The 17931-nt window shown below is 42.9% G+C and overlaps 1 protein-coding gene across 1 annotated transcript in view; it reads right to left on the bottom strand.

Moving 5' to 3' along the window:
- Positions 1-4445: 4445 nt before the first annotated feature.
- The window catches only part of GTF2E2 (general transcription factor IIE subunit 2), a 60684-nt gene continuing 47198 nt past the window's right edge, over positions 4446-17931 (bottom strand). Inside the window, exons 7-8 of the mRNA XM_037896640.2 lie at positions 6379-6494; positions 4446-5311 (exon numbers count right to left, since the gene is read on the bottom strand). Of these exons, the coding sequence (XP_037752568.1) occupies positions 5192-5311; positions 6379-6494 (236 nt within the window). The 3' untranslated portion in view covers positions 4446-5191. The remainder of the gene's footprint in view (positions 5312-6378; positions 6495-17931) is intronic.

Below are 17931 nucleotides of genomic sequence, written 5' to 3'. Positions count from 1 at the left end.
TGGGAAAGAATTCTCTGTAGCACAGGCACTGAATTTTCAAAGTGTCGGGGGGTGCTCAACCCCCACTCCACCCCTTCCCACAAGGTCCCACCCCTGCCCGTTCCCACCCCCCCACCTCTTCACACCCAGTTCTCTCCCCCACCCCAAAGCGCACGGCCCTGCATCCTCACTCCTCCGACATCCCCCCCAGCCTCCTGTGCACCGTGAAACAACTGATTGTGTCAGGCGGGAGGCGAGGGGAGGGAGGGGAAGGTGCTGATCTGCAGGGCCCACCAGCCGGCAGGAGGTGCTGGGGTGGGGGGAGGGAGCTGATGGGGGGCTGCCAATGGGTGCTCAGCACACACCATTTTTCCCCCATGGGTGCTCCAGTCCCGGAACACCCACAGAGTTGGCGCCTGTGCTCTGGAGTAACTCAGAGCCCTCCCCATCTAGTGTCCCAACACCAGCCATTGGAGATATTTGCGGCTAGAAGTCGCAGATCAGCTGCATTCCATCATAGTCAGCGTCATATCATCCCCTCCATGCAATTACCAAGCTGCCTTGAAGCCATTGCTTTTTGCCCCTTGCAACCCTCATCAGTGAGTCTCCTGCAAAAACACATACATCTGCCTTTGCGCTCTTTAGTAACGAGTACACCTTTTTGGAGTGTGGAGTTTCTTTACATTCCAGAAAATAAAATTGAGATTCAGGACCATTTGGCTCTTCTAAGGATGGTGACGTGATCTTACGAAAGAGGGGATGGTATGTCTGTCATTTGCTCTATTGCAGTGGTTCTCAACCAGAGGTCCGGGGCCCCCAGGGGAGGGGGACGTGAGCAGGTTTCAGGGGGGTCCACCAAGTGCGGCTGGTGTCAGACTTGTTAGGGCCCAGAGCAGAGCGCCGAAGCCCCACTGCATGGGACGGCAACCCAGGGCCCTGAGCCCCACCACTGGGGGCTGAGCAAGTTAGCTTTGGGCTGCCCCCTGTGGCGTGGGGCTTCGGGCAGCTGCCCTCCTCGCTACGTCCTGACATCGAGCCTGGCTTTTATATGCAGGAAAAGTTGTGGCCCAGCTGGGCCGTGGTCGTGGGCCAAAAATTCCAAAGGTCGTTGCAGGGAAAATCATGACCCCGGCCGGGAGCTCCACCAATACCCCCGCTTTAAATTCTATTTTCTAACAGGTGTAAGTGGGGGAAATGGTCCTGTTATTGTGAGGAACTTTCCTGGCTTCTATACTGCCCCGGTGGAATTGGCTAGTGAAGGGATCTGCATCCTCGCTCCCACTCCCTTTACCCAGAGGCCGGCCTGACCTTGAGGGCTCCCCTTCCTCCCTCCAGTGTGGCAGAGTCCTCGCACCCCAAACAAAGCTGGGTCCAGGATTCCTGGGGGGCTCGACCCCCAACCTTACCGTGGTCACTTAGGACAGGGGCGAGGGTGTCCTCACTCCGGGGTGCTCTCTTCACACCGGATGCTTCCCTGACCCACTGATCGTTACATACAGTTCAAAGCAAATACAACTGATTAAACAGCAACTAATAAAAAAATAAGGAAGAGTGGAAAGCTTAGCTGAGAGAAGTAACCCCGCTCTGGGACACAAGGCAAGTTCAGTCTGTTCGTCACACGTCCCAGCCCCGTCTGTGCTGCAGGGTCAGACACTCGCTCTGGTGGTGGCCACAGGTCTTCAGTCTCTAGGTGGCAGGACCCTTCCTCCCAGCATCACCCCCGCCCCGTTGGGGTCTGGCCTGCAAGGCCTCTTGGCTAGGGGCGTCTCCCTGCGTTGGTCCTGCTGCCCAGGGCCCCCCTCGCTCTCCCCAGCTGCTCCCCGCACGCGGCTCCGGCCTGCTCCAGCCTCAGCTCGGGCCCCTCTGCCTCCAGCGCGGCTCCCTGGGCAGCTCTGCTCCCAGCCCAGCTCAGGCTGCTGCTGCACTCTCCTTAGCTCGGCCCGCTGGGCTCACGGAGGACCGGGACCCTGGACTCCTGACTCCCTCATTGGCCTGCCCACCCTGTCAATCAGGCTGACCTGGAGCACTGGCCCCTCCCCATTGGCCTTGGGGGCTGTGCCTATAGCTTGGTGCACTGAATGAGACACATGATGTCGGGATTATTTTTCCCAGGGTCCCCTGCCCCCCTCCCTTTCGTTTATAACCAAACACTTAGTTTCCCTGCCCCATATTAACTGACAGGGGAGAAATCTAACTGCTCCCACAGATTGCACACTTCTGAGCCAAAGAACACAACAATCTAATTCAGCAAGTGGCTCTTCTATTGAAATTTCATACTCTTTTCCCATGTACTTGTGGTCTGAGTTAACAGAAGGGTTTAGGATGGCGAAAGGGACTGAAGAAGTTGCAGAGGGGGATACGGGGGTGGATGGAGCAACAAGAGGAAAGAAATGGGGGGAATAGAGGAGGGAGAGTAAGGGAAATGGGGGGATGAGGGGAGAGGAAGGGAGGGGAGGGGAGGAAAGGGACAAGGAGGGACAGGGTGAAAGGGAGTTAGTAGGAGGTGATAGGGAGGGTGGAAATCACTGGTATGTGTAGCTCGGCAACTCGCCCTGGTCCTCTCCTGCATCACTCAGCTCCTGTGCAGATTTTCACAATGTCTCTCGCACTTTCAGCACCTGGAATGTCACATTGTCAGGCTTTGACGACCCCCAGCAGTGACATGTGGTGACAAAGCAGGGTCTCCCACTGGCACCAATTTTAAAAAGTAGAATTGGAGCCCTCAAGTTGCTAGAGTAACCACGGACATGAGAGGAACCTCTTACGCTGCCTGAGAGACTTGGAGCAGGTGGAAAAACTAAGCAGTCCTTGAAGACTGATGGAGCAGCAGACTTATAGAAAAGAAAAAGAAAGACTCGTACTACCATTTAGCAACTCCCTAAATTGGATAGAATTGACCTGCGCAATTCCGTGTGTGCTGTGCAATGTTTAAAATGGCAACATGATTTTTAAAAGTGTTTGCAGTGGAAGCATAAATATTACATCACGCACTATAAATATACTTATATGTACACACAAACAAATAATTACTGGCAGCAGAATACTACTGTCATCAGGGTGGATAAAAATTAATGATTTTAAAAAAAAGTAAACATACCCCAGATTTTATTTAAATCATATTTTTTTAAATAAACCTATTTTAAATTAATTTTGAAATTATGACATGTTAAAACTTAAACTACTTATATTACAATAATTTAAAGTAAATACAAAACCTAATACTAAGCTCTATATGTTTGCTGCCAAGTTTTAAAGAAAGTTAAACCATTGAACTGGTGGAAGTCACTGTCCAATTGGGAGTTGAAAAAGCAGAAAAGCTTGTTTTCATCTTCCAATATATAAATAAAAACTAGGTGTAAGAGGGTGAGATTTATTAGTTCTAAAATCTTGAAGGACCTAGTAGCCAGGAACAATCAGTTCAGTTAACCAACTACAGATAATACTCCTTTCGTTTAATAAATCAGATAGTTTTAAATATAAAACATGTTTTAATAAATTTTGATAACTTTTTTCCTATGTATCCAGCACTTTTAAAAGTAGTTTTATTTAATAAAAAATTGTAAAATGCTCTTTTGTGCATTTTATTTAATTTGAATTTCATCCAAATAGAGTGTGACACAAATCACAACTAAATAATTAATAATCAATTTAGTAAATAAGGAATGTACCACTCACCTTTTTCTAAGCATCAAAAATGTAAAAATGGAGAATCTGAATAAATGTAAGTTAAGCAATATAATTACTTTAATAAACGTGTAAAAGGAAGAAGGCCATGTACTCTATTACAGTGGAGAGGACAAACAATGTCAATGGCGTAGGATTTCTTGTGCACTGTGTATAGAACTTCTGGGTTAGCAAGAAGCAGCCCCACATTTGTGTAAAGGCTATGTTTAGTTACAAATAATAGGTTTCACCAGTTACCAACCAACAAGAATCAACCTTTCTTTAGGAAAATAACTAAAAAATACAAACGCAAAACACAATTAAAACTGATAAGTTAAATTAAGGTTTACTGCTTGCTGATTTAGATCAGTGATTTAAGCTGTTTTGATTTCAATCAGTCCACCCTGTCTGTCATCCTCACTGTTTAACTTTGAGAAGAGTGACTACTATCCCCTAAGGTGCAGGGCATCTGCCGCTCACCTGTGATTCCATAAAAAAAACAGATTAGTGTTAATTGCCCTCCCATTCATTATAAGTTAGCCAAATTTTATATATCCCACTGGTAAGTTTCACAGGAGTAAACACATACATATAGAATCTTGTACATATTTACATTTGGGTGTTATTTTTTTCCAAGATGAAAAATAAAAGGCATAGCCCAAAACAATGAAAACTGAACCAATACTTTGGATTTTTTAACTCAAAAACTCCTGTTCTTCCACTTGTGAAGGAAAATGTGACTTCACAACAGATGCTGGTTATCCCTTAATTCAGTTTGTCTCTGAAGAAGAAATGTACTGACACCAGTTTTATAGGCTTTATTATTTTAAAAAAACCTGTCCTTTAGTAACACATTGTCATTTTATTTATTGTCTGATCCTTTTAACCCATATCACAGAATTGTGCAATGCATGTGCATCCACTACATGTCATCAGCAATATCCGAAGGGCAATTTCTGATTAGCACTGTGAGGTTGCAGCCACATTTCCAGCACGCAGCCTGGTAGGAATTCTGGTGGTGTATTTCCATGCCAAAGCCTCAGACAACATCAACTTTCATTAAAGCTCAATGCCAAAGCAAAGAAGAAATATACAAACTGTGAATGCGCTTGCCTCTTTAAACAAATGCTTCTGCAATGATGTTGTATGTTCTCTTGGAACAAATAAAATGAATATTGTATTCACTTCTACCTGCAAATCCACTCTAAAGCAATACAAGAAAAATCCCCTTTAAATCATTGAGAAGCACAGTGAAGCATTTACCAGGAACTCTAGCTTTACATGCTCTGCATCTTTTACCCCCTAGTGGCAAGTGGCTGTCCATTTAGACCTCTTACGAAGTCACAGTTCTCGTTAGCTAATTAAATTAAAATAAAACTCTACATTTGGTAATTTGTACGTGCTCTTAAACAGAACTGTTTCATCTTGACAGTTGCAGGGATGGGGACACACCACATTACTATATACAGTCAGTCAGTCCTTAAGCAGACATTGAACTCCAGCGGCGAAGGGCCTGTGTAAAAAAGCATGTTTGTTCCAGAACCAAACTTCACTGCTTGCCAGGAACAACATCTGAGTAATCCTTCAGTACTCCAGCCAAATGGTCATTGTGAGTCTTAAACCGCCGTTTCTTCTGAGAAGCAGGTTTCTTCCTCCTCTGAATAGGAGCCTAAAAGGAGAAGGGAACAGTAATCACAAGGCTGCCACCCAGGTGTACAAGGATCTGACCTCCTTACAGAATTCAACATTATTCACTGAAGTCTGAAATGTTGTAGTAAGACAGTGCTCCGGTGGGGAAAGCAGCATATTATTTCTAGAATTAAGTGACAGTATTCTCGCTCTCAACTTTTACAAAATGTCACTTGTTTTAAATATTTTCAGTGAGTACTGGCTGTATGGAATATTCCCCTCTCTGTTTTGAGCACCATAGCAGAGTCAATGTGTCGATACAGAATATACTGTACACTGCATAGAAAATATTATATATGCTCTATACATCTAAACAAGATATGGCCAGTGGCAACACTGATTATTCCCAATGAGTTTATATTTAACACCCCAAGGGACTGGTATGAATCTGTGGCAACAGCTATGTGTTGACAGGCACCAAAATATCTAGTGTGGAGATGAACAAGAACCAGGGACAAATTCTTTCTTCACTACCACATTAAAAATCATTCCACAGAAGGGTTGAGAGTCTGAGGTCTAAGGTAGGACAACAGAGATGTAATACGCTATATATGAATTAATGTCAAAAGCCTATTTTAAGGTCAACAGGGCCTTTACGGAGAGTTCATAGCTATGTTTTGATCTCCAAACAAAACCACTTGTATTCGATCCCCAGCCTTTGTGGTGGGGTTGGCTACATGCTTTGTATCAATACTTAAGTTGGCTAGCTGGGGGAAAAAAACCTTCCCACCATTTTAACTGATTTCACCACCCCACGACTGGACGGTAAGGCTTAAGAAAAAGCAACTTGTAAATCTGAAGTGGCTTTTTACTGTTCCCTCTCCTCCTTGATGACTTGTGGATTACACTAACCTAAACATGAACTCATAAAAGCTGTAGGAGGTCATAGTGCTATAGAAGAAATCTTTAGGTCCAATAGTGCAAGAGAGACACAGAGTAATTGTGCATATGCGCCATCCCATTTCACTGATTCTTTTCCATTGGAACTAATCTCGTGGGAGCTGAGGAAAAGGCCCATTTGAAAGATTTGTAATTTATATCTCTTACTATTTTCTTTGGTCCAGCTTCCTGCATGGAAGAAATACCCTGTCGTTTCAGATACTCTTCTATTTTCTCCTCATCCATAGAATCCACAGGAATGCTCCTCCACAGCTTCTGAAATTCTAAAATGCCAAACAAAGCACTCAGTCCATAGTCTGGCGAATGATGCATAGGTAAAAAACCATCCCATTCAGGGACAATATGACTATGCAAACATCAACTGCCCAACACTCCTCCACATCATTCTATGACAACACGGATACCAGAAGTCTGATTGCAAACCACAGAAGGAGGAGCATCACAGAACGAGCCCTCAGTTAGCCACTCTGAAAATGCCAGCTGGATTTCTGAGAGAAAAGATGTTAAATTATAACGGACAGTTGAAACTGACTTCTGTGCTGACTACACCCCAGAGTCTGGCTATTGAGGAGCAAGCACTCTGCAAGCAACACAACATTTTGATATTAACTCACTGATTTTAGCTTTTGCTTGGCACGTATGCAGCTCTTTAGATCTTCAATGTGCTTTACAAACCTCAGTTCAAAATATCCTGATCACCCATTAACTCCAGCCAGAGACAGCAACTTAATTTTCTGAGATTCGGCTGCCATTATCACAGGAGACTTGTCAGCCTCCTACTCTAATTGATTGAAGATTTGAGACATTTACTGCATCAATCTGCTGGATGATATTACCACTATAATATAAACAATGCCATACAGTTAATGGATTTCTAAAGTCCTTCCTGTGTTAAAGAGAGAAAAGCTACCTAAGAACCCTGGAAGCAGGAAAGAAAGAACAGAGAAGCAAAGTCTTAATTGGAGCAGCTGTCATCCACACTGAAAACACTGTGCATCATTGTAAAGTTTCATAGATTCTCTGGAATGCCTTATCCACGAAGCGACTGGTACAATCCCACCTCCCTTCATTCCATGGGCATTAAGTTAGATATACCCTGTCAGCAGGTTTGGCTAACAAACCATAAATAAAACACAAGGCACACAATGCTGTGCAAGACTAGATTTTTTGACTTTCCAGATACATTTAATATACAGTTGTCAAAACAACTGCAGCTCATATGCCCTCAAGAAGTTATTTTATGCAGTATGGTTTAAAACCTTGATGCTGGTAAACACCCAGTGACATTACCTGCTTCAGACACATTGGCTCCATTTGCACTTACTTTGTTTAACTCCATAACACAGTTGCTTTGGGGAAAAAAGGCTTACAGCACTTTATAATTTCAGTTATGAAACATTAACGTTTCTGTTAAAAGAGTACATCACACTCCTCAGTATCAGTTTTCTTTCTTTCCCCCACCAATAAAAAAGGAACTATTTTAAGCTTTCCACAAAACAAAGATAAGGAGTTTTAACAATACAAAATAACTGTGTTTCTGGTCATGTCACCCATGACGACTGGGCTTGTAGCATAATCAGATTAAATTTAAAGCAATCCTCCTTTCTGTCGGTGGGATGAAGAACCCCACCACAAATGGACTGGTTTATCTGGAAAAAGTCATTTCTGACACTGCCCTGAAAATCCATTTCAGTAAAATTTCTCTCATTTCTTCCATGTATTTTTTTCAAAGCAGCAATCACTGTCATACTGGAGGCTGAAGCTGATGACTGTACTTTTTACAGCCCTCACAAGTTGTACCTACGCACCTCCCAATTAATTAAAATGGAAATCCTCTCTCCCTTCTTTCCCAGACTGTAGGCAAGACCCAAGGTCACTTATTTTTTGCAAGAATGACTTCCATAGTCTAGGTCCATCTCCTGGAAAGGGTCCTGTCTCCTATGTCTATGAGCCTCTTCCACTGGTCAATGATGCTCCCACTACAGATCCCTCGGGGACACCACTATTTACCCCTCTCCATTCTGAAAACTGACGCTTTACTCCTACCCTTTGTTTCCTATCTTTTAGCTGGTTATTGAGGACCTGAGAGGACCTTCCCTCTTATCCCCTGACTGCTTATTTTGCTTAAAAGCCTTTGTTGAGGGACCTTGTCAAAGGCTTTCTGAAAGTCCAAGTACACTATATCCACTGGATCACCCTTTTCTATATGTTTGTTGATTCCCCTCAAAGAATTTTAATAGATTGGTGAGGCAAGAGTTCTTTGCAAAAGTCATGTTAACTCCCCCGCAACAAATCTTGTTCATCTATATGTCTGATAACTCTGTTGAAACTAATTAGTTTCAACTAATTTGCCTGGTGCTGAAGTTAGACTTAGCAACCTGTAATTGCCAGGATCGGCTCTGGAGCATTTTTAAACAATTGGTGTCACATTAGCTCTACACCAGTCATCTGGTACAGAAGCGGATTTAAGTGATAGGTTACATACCACACTTAATAGTTCTGCAATTTCATATTTGAGTTCCTTCAGAACTCTTGGGTGAATACTATCTGGCCCTGACTTATTACTGCTTAATCTATCCATTTGTTCCAAAACCTCCTCTATTGACACCTCAATGTGGGACAGTTCCTCAGAAGACATGATCTCCTGATCCCCATAACTTAACTAGTGAGGATCTGATGATGTCAGTTATAGGCATTCATTTCTGGAATTTAACCAAATTCTCAATACAAGCCTATTATGGGTGAGAATCCTAACTCTTTTAGGACATGAGGTAAGATGAGTCTCTGGATGTTTCCTATTGTCCGATTCCCATGACAACTGGTACCTTGGCTGTTTGGTACCACAACCTGGTCTCATTAGAAAAGCGGTGCTGAATGATATGAACAGGAAAGCAAAGTACTACTCTATAATTTGTGAGAAACAATTTCCTAAAATCACTTATTTCTATCATGTCCACATTCTAAGGTGATAGGCAGTTTAGAAATGCATGTAATAAGTATATAGAATAAATCCTAGTTAAATACACTGAGAGCTTGATTATGGTATGCTACATTCCTTTTCGAGGCTATTCAGTACATGGCTGCATACATGTGGATAAACTGCTTTTATCATTTATGTGATACATACTCTACAGCCAAAATGCTAAAACTTTTACATGAAAATGTAATATTATTTCTACAGTGCTTTATAATGAATACAAATCATTTGTCTCCTTATCAGAGCTCACGTTGCATAGACAAGACAAGAGTACAAGTACACAGCCTACTAACAGTTGTGCTCAATGATGGATTCTGGTGTACAAGGATGCCAGGGAGAGGATGAACAGTTAATCATATTGTACAATCTTTTCAAGAACAAAGTGAAAAATTAACACTGGAAAATAGACAACTTCTGATGTTCCAAAGATCAAAAGAAAAAGTTGGTACCTATGGTTCATTTCTAACCATGATAATTCATGTCTCTATTTTTTTATACCGTGGTTATAACTTCATACCCATTTTTTTAAAGCAGATGACCAACAAGAATATTAACAATTAGTAGTCAACTGTAAAGCAAAAATTGACACTGCATGCAAATAGATAATGAATAAATGAATCCGCTTTTGCAGACTAGTTATGTAATATCCCGCAACTCCTTTTAAAACAACATTGCTTCATAAATCTAACTGCATACAGAGATATTGTTTGAACTGGATATTTGCATCAGGCTACTTATTTTCATGTTTGTTTGCAGGTGAACATTAGCACCAAAGCATCTCAGAATTACACCAGAACTATTTAGGGCAGTCAGAGTTCACAAGCATGCATTCTACTGCAAACAGCAGTCACCAATGGATTGGTTTAGTTCTGAACTTACATGAGTAAAGCAGAGAATGAGTACACAGCTATCATCCCTCTCTAGGCCCATATACGCTAACAATTTGGATTTAGGGTGTCACCAAATGGATACAAGATATATATTCATTGTCTAGTCAGGGAACAAGGAATCAATGCACTGCCAGAAATTACACTAAACACAACCAGACCTGAAAAAAACAAGCCATGCTGTTTTACTGGTATAGAACCATCTTGCTCCCCAATTTTGCAGCTGTAACAGCTACCAACTGGAAACTGTGAGAGCGGAGCCAGGTCTGAGGTGTTCTGGTTCTTTTAAAATTCAGGTTAAATTGGGCAAAACCTGAATATTAGGTTTTTTAAAATCTGGAAAATTTTCAGAGGTTTTCAGTAGGAAAAACAAAAATGAAGGGCCCTACCAATCCCACACGTATTTGCATTTTGAAACATATCAGCACTTCAGTGTTGACAGAAATCTCTTCACAGATATTTAAGAAGACAATCCCTAAAAGTACTAAAATCAATACCACCTACATTACACTCAAACGTGAAAGGATGTTCTATAGGGGCAGCAATTTCTTAAATGTATTCAATTTCTTTAATAAGTGTATGACTATACTAGCTTTTCAGAATTCACCCAGTGCATTGAGACATGAGATCAAAGGAGAAGGGCTTTAACACCATCCGCAAAAGTGCAAATACGTAGCTTAGCTGCAGAGCCTGAAATTTGCCATTGCTTTTACAAACCTTTTTTTTTCTATATTTTAGAAAGAATTGATTAATTACCCAGGAAATTAAAAAGGAACACATGCAGTCTCAACCTTCTTTGGCTAATCACATTCCCCCTTTTATGAAGGCCATTTAATAATACAAATTGCCCCAGGGTGGTACAGTGGAGAGGGTAATTTAGGTAAGACTTCTGCACCACCCAAAAATTGCAATAATTCACTAGTTTATCCACACAATCAGGGAAAGTGATGTAGAAAAACTTGTTCAAAACATATTTGAAATCCTTCACTTCTACTGATGGTCTCTAACAAGCCATTGAGAACACAACGTAGATTCAAAATTGTAGAACATCATTTTGTACAACGGTGCATCCTGGAGTACTGAGTCCACGTTCCAGGATAAACTATTCGACAATTAACTATTCAAAAAGTTAATCACCTGTTAGCTCAGGCTGAGTATGCCAACATTTCAGGGTTTTTTTGTGTGTTTTTTTTTGTTTATAACACCAAGGCTACTGACGTACATAATTAGCTGAAATATGATGGTAAGCAGAGTGAAACCTGTCTTAAGCAACCACGTATGCAAACAATTTTTGTTGATCCCTTAACAGATTCTCTTAACACTGAGAAGAACTGTAGTCAATACACTTTGAGGATACTCTGGGGCAGTCTCTGGCCAAGAGATGGCTCCAAGAAGAAGCACTCTCTTCTACGGGTTTCACAATATCATAGCATGATTGGCTAATAAGCTCTACCCTCTCCCAGCCATGCAGAGTGGAGGGCAGGACAGACATGCCATTTTTGTGTAAATGAAAATATGGGGTTATGCCGCCACCTGCAGATCAAAGTAAGAAATGCCACTTTGTACTACAACTTGACATAAAATCGTAATTTCAGTACTGGTCCATTTATCATACATTTTAAATGCCTAATTGTCAGACATCACAGGATCTCAACTAGTTTTAAACTATCTTCCCCCTACCAGTTAAACAGCTTTTGTCAGGAAACACTGCCACCACCTATTGGGAGGGTCATGTGATCTAAAAAGGGGAATAAATTCAGCACTAGATAACTGATCTCAGTAAAAAGCATATTTTACAGAAAACTGCTCAGCCGGTACATTTAAAAAAAATGGTGTCATATACTGTATATCACTGTGAAGCGTGGCCATGCCTTTGCTCTAGGCTGAAGTACCAAACATATGGAACTTCTCGGTGCTGGAAAGAAGTGTTCAAGGTATTTAGAGTGTAAGTAAAAGATTAGAAAGTTTTCATTTCAGCAGCATCATGGCCACACCCAGCACTGGTTTAACAGTATTTCCAACATGCCAGATGGAGAAAGGGAGAATTCGCCCAGGAGAACTGTATCCATTCCAACCAATTCTCCTTGAAACCAAGCCTTGTTTCTCTCACTCCCTTAGGCAAGGAGCAACAGGCTCAGCTCAATACATGCATAGTTCTTTACACATGGATAGCATATAGGCCTGAGTGGGTGGAGGGAGTCACTCCCAAGTCTTTTCTCTAATTTCACTAATTCTAGCCCTCAAGCCCTCTACAGCCATGAGTACAGGAATAAGATTCATAGAGTTTAAGGCCAGAAGGGATCATTAGTAAGGCTACGATTTAGTCACAGAGGTCACAAAAGTCACAGAATCCATGACTTCCAGTGACCTCCGTGACTTCAGCCTGCAGCAGCTGGGAGTACCCCACAGCTCCCGGTGGGGGCACCCCACAGTTCCGGGCCGTCACGGGTGGCAGGGGGACCCCCAGAGTTGCAGGCGGCAGGAGTACCCCGGGGTCCCCCGCAGCTCCCAACCATGGCTGGTGGGGGACCTTGGAGCTCTGACACCCAACCCGCAGTGGAGGCCCTCGGAGCTCCTAGCCATGCACACAGCTTTCCCACCCGCAGATCCCCATTTTATCACAGATATTTTTAATTAAAGTCAAAGACAGGTCATGACTTCCATGAATTTTTCTTTATTGTCCTTGACCTGTCTATGACTTTTACTAAAAATATCTGTGACAAAAGCTTAGCCTTAATCATTAGATCTAGCCTGACCACCTGTATAATACAGACCAGAAAGTTACACTGTACCCACTGTACTGAGCCCAATAACTTGTGTTTGGCTAACGCATATCTTCTAGAAAGGCACTGAATCTTGATTTCAAAAAAATCAAGAGATTCACCGGGGTGGCTTGTTCTAATGGTTAATCACTGTTAAAATTTGTGCCTTATGTCCAATTTGAATTTGTCCAGCTTTACTTTCTAGCTATTGGTTCTTGCTTTTTCTCTCTCTGCTAGATTAAAGAGCTCTTTAGTACCCGATATTTTGTCCTAGGGAAGGTCGCTTCACTGTAATTAAGTCAGCTCTCAAGCTTGATAAACCAAACAGACTGAGTTTTTCAAGTGTCTCACAGCGAGGCATTTTCTCCAGCCCTTGAATAATTTCTTCTCTCTTCTCAGCACCCTTGCCAACTTTTCAACATCCCTTTTAAATGCGGACACCAGAATTGTAAGCAGTATTGGTCTCATCAATGCCTTATACAGAGGTTAAATCAGCTCTCTTCTCCTACTCACGGCCCCTTCTACTTATACATCCAAGGATCGCATTAGCCCTTTTTGCCACAGCATGGCACTCTGAACTCATGTTGAGTTGCTTGTCCATTATAATCATTTTCAGAGTAACTGCTTTCTAGGATACAGTCTCCTATCCTATAGGTAAGGCCTGAATTCCCTGATCCTAGATGTATAACTCTGCATTTGGCTGTATTAAAATGCATTTAGTTTGAATGGGCCCAGCTTACTAAGCCATCCAGATCACTCCATATTGACTGTCCTGTAGTGTTCCCTCTGATTTTTCCCACCCATGTGTAGAATGAATTTTGTTATGTGCACCGATATGGAGGTGGTGTGTGACACATCACCTCCGTATTGGTGTACATAACAAAATTCATATAGTGGGGTGGGGCTGAGGGGTTCAGAGTGTGGGAGGGGGCTCAGGGCTGGGGCAGAGGGTTGGAGTGCAGGGGTGTGTGTGAGGGCTCCGGCTGGGGGTGCAGGCTCTGGGATGGGGCCAGGGATGAGGGGCTCAGGGCTGGGGCAGAGAGTTTGTGTGAGGGAGGGGGGGGTGAGGGCTCCAGTTGGGGGTGCGGTGAGGCACGAGGGGCTAAGGGCTGGGGCAGAGGGTTGGGGTGCAGCGTGGTGGTGGTGAGGGCTCCGGCTGGGGGTGTGGGCTCAGGGCCGGGGCAGAGGGTTTGGATGTGGAGGGAGTGTGAGGGGGGGTTTTGAAGGCTCCAGCTGGGGGTGCAGGCTCTGGGATGGGGCTGGAGATGACAGGTTTTGGGTGCAGTGGGGCTCCCTGGGGCTACAGCGAGGAGAGAGAACTCCCTCCCAACTCTCCCCCTGCAGCAGCACCTGGGCTGGGGGGGTGAAGAGGCGCCTCTCCCCTGGCCGTGGCAGATCTGGGCTGGGCGAGGGGCGCCTATCTCCCAGCCGCAGCAAGTTCAGGGCTGGGTTGGGAGCGGGGCGCCTGTCCCTCAGCCACGGCAGGTTCATGGCTGGGCTGGGCCGGGCCGGGGCCAGGGCGCCTGTCCCCCAGCCGTAGCAGGTCCAGGGCTGGGCTGGGTCAGGGAGCTGTGGCAAGTCCGGGGCTTGAGGAGAGGCATCTCTGTCCACTGCATCCCTGAGCACCTGGGTGGCGCTTAACAGGTGGCTGCATGGCCGCACAGCTGAGAGGGAATTTAGCTGGCCTGTGCTCCTCATTTTTTACCACTTTGTCAATCTCTGTGTCATCTACAAATTTTCTCAGTGGTGATTTTAGATTTGATGTTTATATATTTAATATTTTATATTATCATTGATGAAAATGTTGAAGTATCAGGAAACAGCCCGCACTAGAAACACCCAATTTGATAATGATTCCCCACTGACAACTGCTCTTTGAGATTTGCCAGCTAGCCAGTTCTTAATTCATTTAGTGTTGCTCTATAAATAGTTTACATTATACAATACCAAATCAGTCCACGGTACTAAGTCCAAAGACGTACAAATCTCTGTCAACCAAACTTGTGATCTCATCAAAGAATTAAATCAGATTTGTTTGACAACACTTATTTTCCATAGAACTGGCATTAATAATATTCCTATCCTTTAATTCTTTTATCAGTTGAATCATGTATCAGCTTTTCCATTATTTTGTCCAGGACTGATGTCAGGGTAACCAGCCTACAATTATCCAGGTCATCCTGCTTGCCCTTTTTGAACACTAGCACAACAGTATCACTCTTCTAGTTTTCTGGAATTTCCCTGGTATTCCAAGACTTATTAAAAATGAACATCAGTATGTTCGAGATGCCTCAGCCAACTTTCTCAGGACACGTGGGTGCAAAGTATCTGGGCAAAAAATATCGCTAGGGACTTCCTCAAGCCACACAACTAATGACTGGTAGACATAAGGCCTTGTCTTCAATTGGAAAACATTGGGATAATTTTCTACCCTACCTCACGCTAGTTCAGCTATAGAGGTCTTAGCAATGTCTGAGATCTTTTGGCTAACTTGAATGAATTCAAGTCAGCAGGGCCTGATCCTATTCATGCCACAGTGCTGAAGAAATTAGCTGAAGAAATCTCAGAGCTACTGGCAATATTATCTGCCAACTTCTGGATAACAGGATTGCTCCTGGAAGACTGGGGAAGGGCTAACATAGTGCCCATCTTTAAAAAGGGGAAAAAGGAGGAGCCGGAGAACTACAGACCAGTCAGCTTGACCTGGATACCTGAGAAGCTACTAAATCAATGCATAAAACATTCAATTTGTGAATACCTGGAGAATGAAGGGGTGATCACAAGCACCCAGCATGGATTTACTAAGAACAAATAATGCCAAACCAGCTTGATTTCCTTCTTTGACAAGGTAACTGGTTTGGTGGATGGTGAATGCAGTGGACATAATATACCTGGACTTTAGAAAGGCTTTTGACACAGTCCCAAGTGACATTCTCATAAGTAAGCTGGAGAAAATGGTTGTTCTACTGAACCTGCATAAGTGGATACATAATTGGTTAAACAACTGCTAACAACGAGTAACTATTAATGGAATGATATCAGATTGGAAGTAGGTCTCAAGTGGAGTTCCACAATAATGTGTTCTGGGTCTGGTGTTATTTAATATCTTTATTAATGATCTGGATGTAGGAATGGAAAGCATACTGATCAAATCTGCGCATGACACAAAGCTAGTGGGGGTAGCAAACACTTTGAGAATAGAGCCAAAATTCAAAGGGATCTGGATAAATTGGAGAACTGAGCTATAGATGATAAAATGAAATTCAACAAAAACAAATATAAGGTGCTACACCTAGGGAAGAAAAACCAAATGCACAAATACAGATTGGGCATAACTGGCCTGGAAGCAGCACCGCTGAGCAGGATCAGGGAGTTGTGGTGGATCACAATCTCAACATGAGTCAACAATGTGATGCTGTTGCCCCCCCCCAAAAAAACCCAAATACAATTTTGGGTTGCATTAACAGAGGTATAGTATGGAAGTCACAAAAGGCGATAGTACCACTCTACTCAGCACTGGTTAGGCTTCAACTGGAGTACTATGTCCAATTTTGGTCACCAATGTATAGAAAGGATGTGGAGAAACTGGAAATGATCCAGAGGCAAGTGACAAAGGAGATCAAAGGGATGGAATCTAAGTCATATGAACAAAGGCTGGAGGCACTGGGTATATTTAGTTTGGAAAAGAAGAGATTAAGGTGTGACATGATAGTGGTCTTCAAATATTTGAAAGGCTGCCATAAAAAAGATGGAGGAAAAAATTCTCTCTTGCCACAGAGGGCAGGACAAGGGGCAATGGGTTAAAACTACCGCATAGCAGCTTTAGATTAAATCTCAGGAAAAACTTCCTAACTGTAAGAACAGTAGGACAATGGAACAGACGCCTAGGGAAGCCATGGAAGCTCCTTCACTGGAGGTTTTCAAAAGGAGGCTGGCTAGCCATCTGTCTTGGATGGTTTAGACACAACAAATCCTGGATCTTGGCATTGGGTTAGACTAGATGACCCTCCCTTCTAACCCTATGGTTCTATGATTCTACGTTGGGATCCCTAGTGTAAATGGGCTGCTGGGGTTTTAAGCACTGGGTCATACAGACATCTTTTGGACAGGATTAGATGACACGTGCTCATTTTAAATTAGTGAGCAACCTGCCCTAGGTTTTCCAACTAATGGTGGAGCTGAACAGTGCTAGCAATGGTGGGAAAAGGAGAATTCCCTATGGTAGACAAGGCTGAAAGGCTTACATCTTTGCCTGCCAGGCATAGTTTGGGTTGAAAATTTAAAGACAAAAAAAGGAAAACATGGAACTTAAGCCTCAGACTCACTCACCAAAATTTGGAGAGAGCTATAATTTTCTAATGTCCGAGGTGATGCAACTTCTAAAATCTCTTCCCAGAATAAAGCTATTACTGAAAGTGTAAATTTACCTTGCAAGGAATCAATCTATAATATGCATTTTCACTCACTGCATTCTCTTAAAAGATCAATGAATGGCTCACTATACATTTACTCAACATATTTAATTTTTATTTATTGCTTTAATGGTCCTGTGAATAAATTAAATTCAAATTTCAGTGTAAAACTGTTTTCATTTCTTCTACCTTAAGATGTTATCTTAGGCACTATTGTACTAGTTGGATAGCTCCTCTGAAGATAAATTTTCAACATAATTTAATTAATCTTCATCATCTGGTGCAAATCTGACATGTAACCTTTTCTTCTGCTGTACCAGAAGACACCTGAAGTTGCCAAGAGTAGAACAAATGCTATTTTGACAATTGCTGTATGTAGTGTTGTTGTATCTGTGTTGGTCCCAGGATACTAGAGAGACAAGGTGGGTGAGGTAACATCTTTTCCTGTACCAACTTCTGTGGGTGAGAGAGACGAGCTATCGAGCTTGCACAGAGCTCTACTTCATTATGGCAGGTACATCATATGAAAGTATGCCTCTGCAAAGTTAGTTCAGCCCCCTTGTGTATATGCATTACGATACAGTCTGTAATTCCATGATCACACACTACTTTTCCCACAGGACCCTGCCTCATTCAATGCAAAGAATGGAGACACACTTCGC

Source organism: Chelonia mydas, chromosome 4, assembly GCF_015237465.2.
Source record: "Chelonia mydas isolate rCheMyd1 chromosome 4, rCheMyd1.pri.v2, whole genome shotgun sequence".
NCBI classification, from domain to species: Eukaryota; Metazoa; Chordata; order Testudines; family Cheloniidae; genus Chelonia; species Chelonia mydas.
Note: the sequence above shows the minus strand (reverse complement) of the source record. Positions and strands in the feature narration are given on the sequence as shown.